General features: G+C 31.9%; 1 protein-coding gene across 1 annotated transcript; it reads right to left on the bottom strand.

The window, feature by feature from the left end:
• Window positions 1–1494: 1494 nt before the first annotated feature.
• Window positions 1495–16749, bottom strand: LOC148303520 (uncharacterized). The gene is made up of 11 exons (XM_088269848.1): window positions 16566–16749; window positions 15498–15611; window positions 14111–14266; window positions 11771–11965; window positions 11109–11300; window positions 10225–10520; window positions 9348–9544; window positions 8288–8458; window positions 7096–7193; window positions 5403–5563; window positions 1495–1872 (listed from the first exon to the last, which is right to left on the bottom strand). The coding sequence occupies exons 1-11, from the start codon at window positions 16647–16649 to the stop codon at window positions 1782–1784; spliced, it is 1755 nt and encodes a 584-aa protein (XP_088125974.1). The 5' UTR covers window positions 16650–16749; the 3' UTR covers window positions 1495–1781.
• Window positions 16750–17675: the final 926 nt, after the last annotated feature.

Here is a 17675-nt window from a genome sequence, read left to right on the forward strand (position 1 = left end):
ATATATATATATATATATATATATCTACAAACGAAACCGTAAAAACATATTTATGATTTACATATTATAATCATGAATACTACTTTCGTAATAATATTAAATATGAAATAGACTATATATGACTTTAAAAAGACTTTTAAAATGTTACGGTCAATAGAGAGCGCTACAGAACCATGATTACTGACTTCTTCGTAACTCCGTTGAATGGTATTGATGCGACAGTGCTGTGGTTTCAAATATATGGCGCAACATGCCACACGGCGGGTCCCACCATCAATTCATTGCAAAAATTTGAATTTGTATACTGTACCTCGTTTTTTTATATTAAAAATAATATTTAAAAACGCTCACTTACGTGTGTATGATTTATTCACTTTTTATCACATATAACTGCAAATTTTATTATTATCGATTTCTTTTTATTAACAGTTTATGAACTACTTATTACCACAGAAGATTCTTCTTCTTCTTCTTCTTCTTTTTAATGACTTTTTACCCTTCTTGAGTGGTCTAGCTAGTGTCGAGTTATTACCACAGAAAATGTTTAGCCAAGAGAAGGAAGCGAATGAATTGCTATTGGCAAAGGACACATCAGCCAACGCTTTCTGACTTTTTGTATCGTATGTTGTAATATGCAAATAAATTTTAAGCAAAAATAATAGGGAAAATAAAGAAATACCAAAGACATGTGAGAATAAATAATTTTTAGCCTAAAATGAAAAAAATAAAATAGTAGCAATGTATTGTATAATATAACAGGAAAAAAAAGGTGAATTGTAAAATTAGCATTTCACCAAAAAAGATAATACTTGTAATTAACATAAAATACACACATATATATAAATAAATAAATGTTTATAAATATATATATATATATATATATATATATATATATATATATATATATATATATATATATATATATATATATATATATATATATATTTATATATATAAATATATATAAATATATATATATATATATATATATATATATATATATATATATATATATATATATATATATATATATATATATATATATATATATATATATATATATATATATATATATATATATATATATATATATATATATATATATATATATATATATATATATATATATATATATATATATATATATATATATATATATATATATATATATATATATATATATATATATATATATATATATATATATATATATATATATATATATAAATTTATACTCGCATATACACACATATCGCTCACTCCTTTCAAGAACGTTATACATAAAAAAACTTTTTTAAAGTTTAGAAATATAATACAATTTCACTTATTGAACTTTTTACTGTGCAGATCTTTTTAGGTTAAACTTGAAGGTTTTTTTCTCCATTTGAAAACTAGTTAATAGTTAAAAATAATCAAACAATACCTTTTCTTTAAAATGCAAAAACAACACTTTCTGCCCTGTAGCGGGTAAATGTTAAGTTAATAATATGCCTCTTTTGCTGGGATATAGTACATTTTCTGGGCATTCCGAAAACATGCACAACTGAAAATTAATGATTATTAGTTTATGACGTTCTTAAAAGGAGTGAGCGATATGTACCCATACATTTTATGTGCTGCAAAAGGAGATATTATCGAATGTTGTAGATATATACTATTTTTTTCAAATACATATTTTATTTTCTTAAGAAAAATAATATTAATATCCTTATCATTTAATGCTAGTTGACATTTTACATTAAGCAGAACGTTTTGGATTTTTATAATGTTATTGATAAGCGTCACTGATGAGAATGGTCGGATTTTTTCGAGTTTTCCGTTGTTCTGGATGATATTGTATAGTTGGAGCGAGGTGTTGCCATCGAAAAACAACTGAAAAGAAAAAATGCAATTTATACATACTATACATCAAAAATGGAGGTAAGAGGTCAAAAAAATATGGAACAAAGGCAAAATAGAGGAATGGGTAAATGAACAAGAGTTAATTCTATGAAGATTGTAAAATAGTTTATATTCTTTTTTGTTTCCTTTTATTTGAATAATTTGTTCTCTTAATTTGTTCTCTTTATATTAGAGAGTAAAAAAAATGAATGATGCGAATGTTTTGGTTTACAGAAGCAGAGGAAGGCTGAGGAAAACTTGGGGAGGCGGCGTGATGGTAAGTAAGTTTAAATTATACTTATGTATGTATACTTATACTTAATGTTTGCATATAAATATATATTTATATAGGCAAAGCCTCTCTTAGAGGCTTGAATGCAGGTAGGATAGTAAGGATAGGGAAGGTAAATGTGAAAAATACATCACAAACACCCGGACCAATTAATAATAAATCTTTCTTGAATTTATTTTCCACTTGGCGGGAATCGAACCCGCGACGCCAGTTTCGTAGTTGAGAGTCTACCCAACTACGCCACGGCGCATGTCCATTTGTAATGTTGGTATATATATACATATATATATACGCCGTAGGCAGAGAGGATGGAACGCCACACTTCTGTCCTGACATACCTTCCTCGCCTCCTTCACATCCATACATCTAGTCATACATGCCATCCGATTACGCAGACTTTTGACACCGCCAGATTTTAGGTTCTGATTGATCATGCCAAGTCTTTTTTGGTCGTCCCCGTTCTGTTTTCCCTCTCACATTCGCCACATATATTTTCTTAGTCATTCTCTCGTTATCCATTCGCTCCACATGTCCAAAGAACTCTTCCTAATCTTTTCAATTATTCCTCGTTCAACCTTACATTCCTTTTTTATGTCTTTATACATACACATATATATATATATATATATATATATATATATATATATATATATATATATATATATATATATATATATATATATATATATATATATATATATATATAGAACTCTTATCTGCACCCCAATGGTGCATAGGGCACTGCGTCATATAAACGCAGTGTTATCTTGATCGTTTACATATGAAGGAGAGGTGATCAGCCCTCCGCTTCAGGTACCAGTCCAGGGTAATATTGAATAAATACGACAGTGAAAAAATCACTTATATTTATTTTGCCCCCCTTGGGAATTGAACCCGGGACCTCCAGAACGGTAGCCGAGCGTGCTGACCATTATACTACGGAGGCGGACAATATATATATATATATATATATATATATATATATATATATATATATATATATATATATATATATATATATATATATATATATATATATATATATATATATATATATATACATATATATATATATATATATATATATATATATATATATATATATATATATATATATATATATATATATATATATATATATATATATATATATATATATATATATATTTATATATATACAATGAAATTTTCGTTTTACGAATGCCATAATGCATCAATATAACTGAGTAGCTGATATTCCAATTCATCCTCGTACTCAATATTAAAATATTATTAAAAAATGTTGAAATTCGACAGTGTTAAAATTATACAAAGGGGTTAAGTACAATTTTTTGCAGGAATTATTGCTTTATATGATATTTGTTAATGTATTCTATCTTTTATTTATTGCGGTATGATGAAATTATATTTGTATTAGTGGGTGGGATAAAAAATGTTGTATTTTTACAGAAAACTTTTTGTCTTTAATAAATTATAAGATTAATAAATAAATAAATTTCCTTTTATTTTTTGACATCTCATTAAAGATGAAGAAGAATATGGAACTCTGGGTATTTACGGGGCTGACAACAGTCATAGGTTTAAGTGATCACTTTACACACGTGTAACATTCACCAATTCTAACCATCATTGACAACCACACTTCTCCAATTCTTGGAAGTTCTGTATATATGAACCGATTTAGAAACATTGTTCTTGAATCACTAGAACTTCACTAGAGAAGCTTTTTACCAAGCAGAAACTTTTATTGGTATGTGAGGTCCGAATCCTGGATTATAATCACATACATGAGAAACGCCTGAAAATACCATTTTCATTTTTATTATTTAAGCTTATCATTTGACAAGATAATTTATTTACCACTTTTTGTATTTTTTTATCCAGATTTTGTGAACAAGTATTTGGACACACTCAAAATGTTGTAAGAAAAACTTTAATTAAAAACTTTATAATTACCCTTGAAAACAGGCAACCCACAAAAGCTAGTTTTTACAAATCGCTCACTCCTTTCAAGAACGTCATAAATCAAAAAAAATGATTTTTCAGGAGAACGTTTTTAAAGTTTAAAAATATAATACTATGTTTTAAAAATAAATATCAAGCCACTTATTGAAGTGTTTATTGTGCAACAGATCTTCTTAGGTAAAACCTGAAGGTTTTTTCTCCATTTGAAAAATATTTAGTACGTTTAAAAAAAATATTAAACAATACATTTTTTTCGAAATGCAAAAACGACACTTTCTTCCCTGTAGCGGGTAAATATTAAGTTAAAAATATGCCTCTTTCGCTGGGATATAGTAGCATTTTCTGGGTATTCCGAAAACATGCACAACTGAAAATTGACGATTTTTGATTTATGACGTTCTTGAAAGGAGTGAGCGAAATGACACATTTGACCAAAATGTGTCATTTTTCATAGTGTAGCGGGTTTTACTACGGCAATGTAGGTCCAGGTATGGATGGTATAGATTATTTTTCATAGCTCCAAAATTGTTTAATTCATTCCAAAAAGACTATATGTTAGACATTAATAAGCTAAGTTTGTTTCGATTTAAAATTTTGTTTAAATTATTTATTTAAAAAAAAAAACAGATCTATGTAAGTACCTTCTTCTTAAAACACATATAGTACACATACTACCTTGATCAAAAAGTTCCCGGAATCGCCACTGTGTTCTCACCAGCGTTCTCAGTCACCCGATTTGAGTTTTTACTTGTTTTTCTTAGGTTGCTACATCTGTCATTGGTATTCTATGAAATTTTCAGCTTGATGACTTTATAAAATAGAACAACTTTGTTTTAACCACTTTTTATTGGTACACTTTTTCCAACCTTTTTTTCCTTTTTTTTATGTACCATAGAACGGGGCTACTTGAACTTTGATGTGTTACTTGAGCCCAGTACAAAAAAAAATTAAATCTGTATTTGGTCTACAATAATGAACGTATCGACGTGATTCATTGTTTCCCTGACAGGTTGCACTTATTGTCACATTACTTCGATCGATACCACGATCTAAATATTTTTTTGTACTGGGCTCAAGTAACACATCAAAGTTCAAGTAGCCCCGTTCCACGGTACTTGTATTAATGTACTGTTATTGTACTTGTATTAATGTATTGTGAAATGCAAAAGAATTTAAAAGAAAGAAAAAATAATACTAACCCCAAGTTAGACGATTCCCGGGCAGAGACTTTTTTTTTTAAATAAAAATATATAGAATAATTAACCTGTTATGTCTTAGTATCTGTTGCGGTTCTGAGAATTTCTCCAGTCCAGATTTCTTCTTCATTCTCATACTGATGGGCATGGGGGCTGAAAACTTGACTTCTCTCGGTTCTTGGAGTTCTAGGGCCGAGTAAGGAGCCCCCTGAGACACCTGTAGCTTCATCTGTAGGACAAACAAACAGGACTTAATGCCCTTAGCTAAACTGTCATCCACTCCATCCAGAAATTAGAGAAAGGCTAAGATCTCTATGTTGGGTCGCTTGAGGGCTTCAACATCAAAAGGGATAAAATCCAGATTTGTGAACAAGTATTTGCAACATTTTGAGAAAAATGCTGTAAATAAATTATCTGGTTAATTATAAGCTTAAATAATAAAAATGAAAATGATGTTTTCTGGCGTTTCTCATGTGTGTGATTATAATCCAGGATTCGGACCTCACATACTAATAGAAGAGTGTCTACTCAATAAAAAGCTTCTTTTTCATCCCACCAATAGATGTCTCTAGTGAAGTTCTAGTGATTTAAGAATAATGTTTCAAAATTGGTTTATATATATAGAACTTCCAAGAATTTAAGTAGTGTGGTTGTCAATAATGGGTAGAATTGGTGAATATTAGACGTGTGTAAAGTTATCACTTAAACCAGCCTATGGCGGTCGTCAGCTTTGTAAATGCCCAGACTTGTATATTGTTCTTCATCTTTGATGAGATGTCAAAAAGTAAAAAGTATTTGTACGCATTTAAAATGTTGTGTATAAAATAAACTGGTCAAATTATAAGCTGTATAAAATAATTGAAAATCATGTTTTCAGGCGTTTCCCAGTATGCAAAAATGATCGGAGAGTTCGGATCTTGCACGCATCCGAATAAAGGGTCTCTACTAAATAAAAGCTTTCTTCATTCCAACATAGATGGCAAATTACCCCGAATTATTTTTACTTACTGAGAGAAGACTGAGATTTTCAATTTTGTGTGCAGATTGAAATCTGACCAGTTTCTTTTATTCACAACATTTTGAGTGTGTCCAAATACTTATTCACAATTCTGGCACAAATCCAACATAGACTGTTGTGAGCTCACTCCTTTCAACAACGTCATTTATCAAAAATCGTCCATTTTCAATTTTGTGCATGTTTTCGGAATGCCCAGAAAATTTACTATATCCCAGAAAAAGCAGCATATTTTTAATTAAATATTTACCCGCTACAGGGCAGAAAGTGTTGTTTTTGCATTTTGAAGAAAATTTATTGTTCAATTATTTTTTTTTTAAATTTATTAAATATTTTTGAAATGGAGAAAAAACATTCAGGTTTTACCTAAAAATATCTGTTGCAGAGTAAAAAGTTCAATAAGTGGCTTGATACTCATTTTTAAAAGATTTTATTTTATTTTTAAACTTTTAAAACGATCTCCTGAAAAATCAAGTTATTTGATATATGACGTTGTTCAAAAGAGTGAGCGATATGTACTGTGTCTAAGATTGATCATATATATGGTATGTAGGACATCCGAAAATTTAAGTAGTGTGGTGATCAATCATAGTGAACGTTGCACTTGTGTAAAAGGATCAATTAACCCACGTATGGCAGATCATAGGCCTTGCAAATACTCAAACTTCCATGGGGGGATGAAGACTTGATGATAAGGGTGACCGAATACCGCACATCAAAAAGAGAAGTTGAAAATTGCCGAATACCTTTTCTTGCTTCGACTTTTGAAGAGCCAGTTTCGTGTTCATGTCATGTTTGAGTCCAAATTTAGAAATGAAATCCTTCTCGAATATTCCAGTCAAACCTGTAACAAAGAACAGATAAAAATTACTCTAGAGCAGTATTTTATTTTTAATATTTATTAATTCCTCTTCTTCTTCATCTTGGTGTAGGCCTTGTGCCCTGTTTTAAAGAGGGATTAGCCTCCTGCGATGTCGATTCCCAGCTATCGATCCATCTCTTTGGTGGTCTGCCCGGGAGTCGTCTACCTACAGTGTTATGTAAGGAAGTCTGGATGGTTCCATTCTCCTCACATGCTTATACCGTTGTCTCCTTCGTTGCCTTCCCCACCTAACGACATCTTCGATCTCGCATATTTCCCTGATCCTGGCGTTTCTTATTCTATCTCGAAGACTCTTGCCTGATATGTTTCTTAGAGTTGTTTAAAAGTTGCTTTAGAAAATTCTTCTTGACCTATTATGTATATATAAGGATTTATAGCATATTTAGTTTATATTCTTAACAATAATAGTTGATGTGTATAGTTCATAATAAATTGATAAGGTTGATCCCTTAAAATAATACAAAAGACACAATGGATTCAATATCTTACATTAATCAAGATTTGTCACATAGCCCATTTATTTGTCGTATTAGTCTTGTCATATCGCTCACTCCTTTCAACGACGTCAAATATCAAAAATCGTAAATTTTCAGTTGTGTATGTTTTCAGAATGCCCAGAAAGTGTATTATATCCCGGCAAAAGCGGCATATTTTTAACTTAATATTTACCCGCTACAGGCCAGAAAGTGTTGTTTTGGCATTTTGAAAAAAAGGTATTGTTTAATTATTTTTTTAAATATACTAAATATTTTTCAAATTGAGAAAAAACATACAGGTTTTACTTAAAAAGATCTATTGCACAGTAAAAAGTTCAAGAAGTGGTTTGATATTTATTTTTAATCAATTTAATTATATTTTTAAACTTTAAAAATTATCTCCTGAAAAATCAAGTTTTTTAATTTATGACTTTATGGGCATTTTGAAAAGATGCACAATTGAAAATTGACGATTTTTCATTTATGACGTTCTTGAAAGGAGTGAGCGAAATATCTGAACAAGATATTTATAAGAGTTAGATGTTATAGGTCGGAACGGTATTGCAAAATTGATATTACCAGCTCGTTTCAGAAGCTCGTCCAAACTAAGGTCTTCTGTATCCAGCATCGGGGTGTATGTACAATCTTCAAAGTCACTTGTACTAGGAGAAGATAAACCGGTGTGGTGTTGTAATTGGCTGGGTGTTTTGGGTTCCAATGGTTTAGACGAAGCGGGCTGTGTTATGGCATCTAAAAAAATACAAGTATAATTCGGCATTGAAAAAAACCCATTAATATTTGTGCCCCTACCAGAAACTCGAGAAACCGTGAAATATTTTATTGTAATAAGTACAAGTTAACCATATTTATCATAAAAACGGAAAAACCTTAGTTACTCCTGGGAGTATGACAAGATATGATCACGCGTGCTATGCGGTTTGCGGAATACTATTTATAGGCGTAATTCTTACAAGCGGAAAACGCGAGTAACTCCTGGGAGTATGTATGACAAGAAATAACCCTGGTATGCAGTTTGCAGAACTTCCATTTCTAGGCGTAATTCTTAGATGTTATTAGATTCTTAATAACTGTGCTTTTTGTCATAATATAAAATTTCATCAAAATAATTACCACGCTAAGGAAATTTTTTCTACTTCTTATCAACATGCTGAAATAATAATTATAACTTTATTGAAATAGCGGAGCAAAGTCAAAAATAAAAAAAAAGTCAAAAATCAAAGTAAAAATAAAAGAGCAAATTAAAAAGAAGTATATGAGTGAATTTACTGGGCTTACGACCTGTCAAAGGCTGGTTTCAACGATCACTTTACACACGCGTAACACTAACCATTCTGCGAATTGAATAACTGAAATATGGTACAATATTTGAACTCTTCTTCTTCAAACCCTTTTTCGCACCCCAATGGTGCATAGGGCACTGCATCATATATTATCTTGATCGTTAACACATGAAGGAAAGGTGATCAGCCCTCCGCTTCAGGTACCAGTCCTGGGTAATATATAATAATTATTAGAGTGAATAAATCACTTATATTTATTTGACCCCCCCCTGGGAATTGAACGGTGGCCAAGCGTGCTGACCATAACACTACAAAGGTGGACAAATATTTTGACTCACTCATGTGAAACTGGTCATCATTCCACAGGGATGGTTTCCTCGGTTTGTTCGTTCTGTCCGGTGGCGGTAGCATAGAAGGCAGCGACCTGACTTCATCACTCTTATCATGTCCCGTTGGAAGCCTCACCAGGGGTATTATCGCAATATGGTTGCAACATGTCACCAGCAGTTCTGGTCGATTCCACTTTGAGCTTTCCCTGAAAAAATAAAGTTCATTATGTAATTTTTTTGACATCTCATCAAAGATGAAGAAAAATATGGAAGTCTGGGCATTTACGTCGGAAGTCGGGCTTACGACCGTCAAAGGCTGGTTTAAGTGATCACTTTACACACGTGTAACGTTTACCAAATCCTCCCATTATTGACAACCACAGTACTCAAATTGCATGTATTCGCATTAGTTTGGATTATTTAAAAAAAATCTTTTTTGTTACTTTATTATTTGTGTTCCAGTCTTGTTAACCTTAATCCCATGTCCCAAAATGAGAAATAGAAATTACTCATCGGGAATATTATATGGATATTTGACTTATGTATGTAATAAAAAAATAAAAAAATATATGATATAAAAATACTTAAGAAAAAAATTAAAGCTCTTTACATTTAAATCTTGAAAAAATATACAAAAAAAACTATTATATCTTTTATTATATAACATTAAACCACGAGTGTAAGTCCCTCTCCAAGCACAAGAGCACAGTCTCTTTTATGGAGAGGCACAGCGAATCGAAATATAAAAGTTCTCCATATGTATTAATGATTCCAATGTATTATGTTATAAATAAATGTAAATATATTAAATAAATAAATAAAAAAATATGTGTTTTCAAAAAAATATAATAATAATGGATTTTTAATCATTTTTTAAGAAGCTCACATCTTCATCTCTTCTGCAACTTCTTTTTCAAACGTCGATTTCAAAGACTCCTCTTCTGGAAGGGAGTTATTCCTTTGAATCCCTTCTCCGACTCCTGAATTCCTGGAAGTCTTACTCACAACAGGCATCGACAGCTTCCTTTTGAAGTCCTGCTCTAGTGTTTTAATCCTCGCAGGACCCGAGTAGATGGATTGGGGTCCGTATTGGATCAATCTCCCCAGGACTCCAAAGGAACTGAATCTGATCTGGATAGACTGGAGATAGCTTTGGTTAAGGATATCTATCACTTTAAGTTCCTGGAAAAATCAAATGGATATAAGTATGTAGTTTAAGCAACGATTCAAGATCATGTGTAGTATGGTGGTTCACGTGTACCATGTAATTATTCATTAATTTATTATTATTTTGACATCTCATCAAAGATGAAGAAGAATATGGAAGTCTGGGCATTTACGGGGCTGACGACCGTCATAGGCTGGTTTAAGTGATCACTTTACACACGTGTAACATTCACCAATTCTATCCGTTATTGACAACCACACTACTCAAATTCTTGGAAGTTCTATATATTTGAATCAATTTAGAAACCTTGTTCTTGAATCGCAAGAATTTCACCAGAGATATCTATTGGTGAGATAAAAATAAGCTTTTTATTGAGCAGAAACTCTTTTATAAGTATGTGAGGTCCGAATCCTGGATTATAATCACACACATGAGAAACCAGTCTATGACGGTCGTCAGCCCCGTAAATACCCAGACTTCCATATTCTTCTTCATCTTTGATGAGATGTCAAAAAATAATATGAAAATAACTCCTGTAATTGGAGATAATCCAGATTTTGTGAAAAAGTATTTGGACACACTCAAAATGTTGTTTAACATACTCCATTTTTGTTGAAGCTCAGTACAGCTGATATTTGTGCTAGTATGACGATGTCCATGATGGCCGAAGTCTGCACAGGAAGTGTAGAAGTAGGCTTCGCTGATATTACAGGATCCCATATCCTCACTCTTCCATCGCTACTCCCAGTAGCTAAGAGCTTCAGGGTTGTGGAGTAGTAGAAGCAGGAGACACCCTGAAGAAAATTGAACAGTCAAAGGTCAAAATTTACTGGGTCATTTTTTAAGAAGATGAAATATAAAAATTCGACAATTCAGCTTATTGACATAACCAAATCGATGAACAAAATTTCGCGATGAAAAAGAGCATCAAGAAGCTAAATATTATTTTCGGCCCATTCACCAAACCTACGACGCGCATAATTGCTATTCAGTCTTTTCATAGTAAAAGGGCAAAACGTACTTACTTCAAATCAACTGTCAACTGTCAAATTGACAGTCTGTGGATTGACAATTTTGCGAGTTTAAAAACTAAATCTCCATACAAAAAAACGCCCCATATAAAGAAGACTGCACATCTGCACAATGATTATTACGTCGAATATTAAAAAAAATATCTTCTTGCATTTGTTTCTCCTAAAATTTTACGTCTTTTTAGGGAGTGCTATCGATTACAATCAATATTTATTATTATCAACATATATACCTTATTGACTTTAAAGATGTAAGGATCTCTTATCCCTTTTCTGTGTTTAATTATAAGGGAGGCATCGGGATCACTGGAACAGGATATTACAGAGTCGTTCAATCCTAGGAAGACAATTTTCTTGACAGGACGAGAGTGAAGCCTTCTTTGGATTTTGATGTCACAATAAGGCTCTTGGAGTATGCAGTGAAGATCCTAAAAGAAGAAATTAATGAACTATCAAAAGAGGTCAAAATATAATTACAAGAATTAAAAAAGACAAAAATCAACCAGGAATTTAAACTGTCTAAAAGACTTCTAAGAAAGTCAATCAAGTAAAAACCAAAAACATTACCATAAACCAAAAACAAATCATTAAAAACCAAAAACATTACCATAGACCAAAAACAAATCATTCAAAGCCAAAAACATTACCATAGACCAAAAACAAATCATTCAAAACCAAAAACATTACCATAGACCAAAAACAAATCATCCAAAACCAAAAACATGACTTTGTACTTGGTATGGAAAGAATGCCAGAAGACAGACTTCCACGTTATTATAAAAACCAATATAATAGATTAAAAATTAAATATTACGATTAAAAAATAGATTTTAGTATAAATAAATAAAAAATAATTTAAAAAACCAGAGAAGACAAAAATGAATTAGGAATTTTAAACAGACTCAAAGACTTCTATTAAAGATAGTCAAGTTCAAACCAAAAACAATTACCATAGACCAAAAACAAATCATCAAAAACCAAAAACATGACTATTTACTTGGTATGGACAGAATGTCAGAAGACAGACTTCCACGTTATTATAAAAACCAATTTAATAAATTAAAAATGAAATATTATGATAAAAATAGATTTTAGTATGAATAGATAAAAAATAATTTAAATAACCAGAGAAGACAAAAATAAACCAGGAATTTAAACTGTCTAAAAGGCTTCTTAGAAAGTCAATCAAGAAAAAACCACATTACCATGGACCAAAAACAAATCATTAAAGACCAAAAACATGACTATGTACTTGGTATGGACAGAATGTCAGAAGACAGACTTCTACGTAATTATAAAAAAAAAACAACATCTTCCATCTATCAAAAAAAAAAGAAATAGATGAAGCGAATTTAGCACGATCAAAATAGAATAACAGAATTCAGCTTGATTTATTGATTTTTATTATTATTTATTCAATAGTTACATTTTTTAAATACAATTTCTATACTTAATACCATCTTATGATTTTAGTTGCGCTGAGCTTCTCCAAAAAAGAGACTGAGCTCTTGTGCTTCGAGAGGGAAATATTTTTTTAAATGTCAATTTGTATTTTTTTTTTAATGTGAACAGCTATATATGGTATGAAACGTTTTGATCAATATCACAAGTCGCTCACTCCTTTCAAGAACGTCATAAATCAAAAATCGTCATTTTTCAGTTGTGCATGTTTTCGGAATGCCCAGAAAATGTACTATATCCCAGCAAAAAGGCATATTTTTAACTTAATATTTACCCACTACAGGGCAGAAAGTGTTGTTTTTGCATTTTAAAGAAAAGGTATTGTTTAATTATTTTTTTAAATATACTAAATATTTTTCAAATGGAGAGAAAACCTTCAGATTGTACCTAAAAAGATTTGTTGCACAGTAAAAAGATACATAAGTGGCTTGATATTTATTTTTTATGCATTGTGTTATATTTTTAAACTCTAAAAACGTTCTCCTGAAATATCACGTTTTTTTTATTTATGACGTTCTTGAAAGGAGTGAGCGAAGTCTATTATTAGTTGTTTGGAAGATATCGCTTTTCAGCAATAAGCCCGCCAATGTACTTTTTATTTTCTGTACATAAAGTTTAAATAAATAAATAAAATATTATATTTAAATCGACGGGTAGATCCATGTTATTTCTGTAAAGTGCCTCTAAAGTGTCAAAAACAATCAATCACAAATTGATATATTGTCATATTTTTAGTGTATTCAGAAATGCTGAATTTGCTCCACTTATAATAAGAAGATTTTTTAAAAATGACGTAATAGATTATATTTTAAATATATTAAAAATAGATTTAACCAGGAATTTAAAACCGTATTGAAGACTAAAGAAAGATAATCAAGAACCAAAAAGATTACTATGGACTATGTTTTTGGTATGGACAGAATGTCCGAAGACAGACTTCCATGCATCGCTCTTCAAGGAAACTCCAAAGGGTGTAAAATAGACCCCCCAGGCAGACCCCTGAAAAGGTGAAGAGCTAGCTGGCAGTTGTATTCTTCGAGGAACAGTCGGTGGCTCAGAGAGATTTCCAGCATCTATAGAAAGGAGAGTAAGAATAAGATGAAGATACTCACTATCCAAAATATATTGTTTATTTTATCCTGAATTTGTTTGAAGAACATTCCCACCCTTGGTTGTTTAAAATTGATGAAGGTTATATTTCCATGATCATCTCCCATGGCTAGACAGGATTGTCCTGTTTTGTTCTTTGAAGGATTATACGCGAAACACTGCAAGAAGATAAATATAAAAATATGTTTATTGAAAGTATCTCAACTCAAGACGAAGCATCTATCGAATGACAATAAAAACAACACAACTTAACTAACCATCACGCCGCTTCTCCGTAGGGGTAGGCAGAAAGAGCAGAACGCCACACCAAACTGTCTTTGGAAACATTCTGCACCCCATCCACAATCATGCATCTCCTCATACATACCTGCCGATTATTCCAACTCGAGACCTGACCATTTTCGAGTATTTGAAACATCTGATCATGCCAACTCTCCTCGGGGTTCCTCTGCTTCTATTACCAACCACATTCACCTCTTAAATTTGTTTAACTGTTCTTTCTTCACTCACTCGATTCACATACCATCATTCACCAACCATCTCAATACACCGTTCTTTGTTTTATCGATAATGCTTATCTCAACCTTACGTTCTTTATTTTATATCACCATAAAACAAAAATAGACACTCAGAATTCAACATCACATTTATTTTATTTATTGTTTTGGCATTAACTTTGTGGTAAGACATGTTACAATGATTAAAGAAAACACTTGTTTTTTACCACTTGAGTTTTATTATAGACTACATGTTTCAGAAGTTAAACTTCCATCATTCAGGTCTGTATAATAACTATGTATATATGACTGTTATTTTTTGACATCTCTTCAAACAAGGTTTCTAAATTGGTTCATATATATATAGAACTTCCAAGAATTTCAGTAGTGTGGTTGTCAATAATGTGTAACATTCATCAGTTCTACCCATTATTGACAACCACACTACTGAAATTCTTGGAAGTTCTATATATATATGAACCAATTTAGAAATCTTGTTTGAAGAGATGTCAAAAAATAATATGAAAATAACTCCTGTAATTGGAGATAATCCAGATTTTGCGAACAAGTATTTGGACACACTCAAAATGTTGTAAATATATATGACTGTATGTCTGTTATTATACAGACCTGAATGATGGAAGTTTAACTTCTGAAACATGTAGTCTTTAATAAAACTCAAGTGGTAAAAAACAAGTGTTTTCTCTAATCATTATCACATTTATTATTATTAATACTTGAGAGAGGTTAGGTTAGGAGTCGGAATTATACGAAAAGAATGAATTTGGAAAAGATGAAGATTGTTTATCCCTACGGCGAACGGCTTGAAAGGTTAATTAGTTAGTTATTTTTTATGGTTGTTAGTGGGCACATAGGTAAAAAAAATCATTACCGTGGGTATATTGGTAATACCAGTTATAAGAAACGTTGGAATGTGACACAATGTTGAAGAGTCGAAGATCATCAGGCTTCTGTCAGACGCTGCCAACAAGAGTGACTGAGAATCCTGAAACCAGATTACAATGTTTTCAATTCTTCTTATCATTTACTGTGTAATACCAAAAAATCCTTAATATTTAGTATTTTTTTACGGAGTGTGAGGAAGTTTTTGATAAGGGTAATTAATTATAAGTATTTTAATGTTTTAGAATTTAATAAACCCTGATGATGACAAGGTTCTTGTCGAAACCGGTAGGTTGAAGTGTACTTTTAATAAATAAAAAGAAAAAAAAAACAAAGTTTAATTTTATAAAGTTTTTAAAATGTGCCACAATGTATTTGCGAAAAACATTCAAGAAATAAACAAATAATTTATTTTTAGTTATGCAATGTTAATATGTACGAGTATTATTATTATGCATTGCTCCTGTTCTCTTATACGGCTGTGAAACATGGCACCTTACAAGGGTCCAGAGCAGCCGTGTACTAAGCTTTGAGAATAGGTGTCTGCGGAGAATCTTAGGCGTGCGGTGGTTTGACTTTGTGAGGAATGAAGAGATAAGGCGTAGGACGCAGCAAATCTTGGTCACAACTGTCGCCAAGAAAAGGCGATTCAGTTGGCTTGGCCATGTACTCCGCATGCCTCCTGAGAGCCTTAATCAAGCTTGCCCCTTTTACAAGGCATCAGGTTCGCGCCGCCCAGGATGACCCCTGCTGACAATTCGTCGGCAGCTCTCGTCAGAACTTTGGGACGCGGATCTGACTTGGGAGGATGCAAGGGAGCTGGCAGCCGACAGAAAAGCCTGGAGACAGTTTGTGGACTCCATATGCTCCACCTAGGGAGCGGATATGGTTATTATTATTGTTATTCATACAAATTTAAAACAAATTGTTTATTAACCTCGACAAGTAAAAATGTATCTTTTAGGATAATATCACATCTTTAAACAACTTACTTTTCGCGGAAACAAATTTAATTTAATTCGTTTTTTTTTTCCTTTCCTTAAAAAAATAATTCTACCTCTAAATTGATGGCTGCTGTAATCCAAACGTCCCTTACTCTTCGGTTGACACCAGTTCTCGTGAAGAACACGTCGTATTCCATCAGCAGCTTCAATTTCCCATCATAAATACCAACTTTCCCATACTTGGAAATTATGACGAAACTAAATGATGTTTCAGTTTCTATTGGCACCACGAATGCAATTGATTCTTTCTGAAACGAAACACGAAAGGTACATGATAAACTTGATAGATTTTCAAAATATTTTGAGTGTGTCCAAATACTTGTTCACTAATTATAATAATAATAATTAAATCCTTATCCGCACCCCAATGGTGCATAGGGCACTGCTTCATATAAACGCAGTGTTATCTTGATCGTTTACACATGAAGGAAAGGTGATTAGCCCTCCGCTTCAGGTACCAACCCAGGGTAATATTGAATAAATATTACAGTGAAAAAAATATATTTATTTGACCCCCCTGGGAATCGAACCCGGGACCTCCAGAACGGTAGCCGAGCGTGCTGACCATTACACTACGGAGGAATTACACTAATTATAAGCTGCAAAAAAATGAAAGTCATGTTTTCAGGAGTTTCTCAGTATGTAAAATAATCCGGTTAGTATCTTGCACACATCCGAATAAAAGAGTCTCTGCTAAATTAAAGTTTCATAAATCTAACATAGATGGAGCTAGTGAACTCAAAGAACAGGATCACGAGATTAATGATATAAGTATGTAGGATTTTATTATTTAGAATTGGGTGGAAAAGGTGAATGTTACACGTGTGTAAAGTGATCACTTAAACCAGCCTATGACGGTCGTCAGCCCCATAAATGCCCAGACTTCCATATTCTTCTTCATCATCTTTGATGAGATGTCAAAAAATAATATGAAAATAACCCCTGTAATTGGAGATAATCCAGATTTTGTGAACAAGTATTTGGACACACTCAAAATGTTGTAAATGTAGAAGCTATTCATACTACCTTGCAGTGTGCCAGATCCAATATTCTTATCTTTTCCTTCTTCACCGGAGTCCATCCATCAGGATTTCTGCTGGTTCTCCTTTCTCCACATTCGAGCAGTTTATCCAACAGTTGCTCCCACCATATAAATCCTGAAT

This window comes from Brachycentrus maculatus, unplaced genomic scaffold (assembly GCF_059751285.1).
Source record: "Brachycentrus maculatus isolate JH-2025_06_01 unplaced genomic scaffold, ASM5975128v1 h1tg000365l, whole genome shotgun sequence".
In the NCBI taxonomy this organism is placed as follows: Eukaryota; Metazoa; Arthropoda; class Insecta; order Trichoptera; family Brachycentridae; genus Brachycentrus; species Brachycentrus maculatus.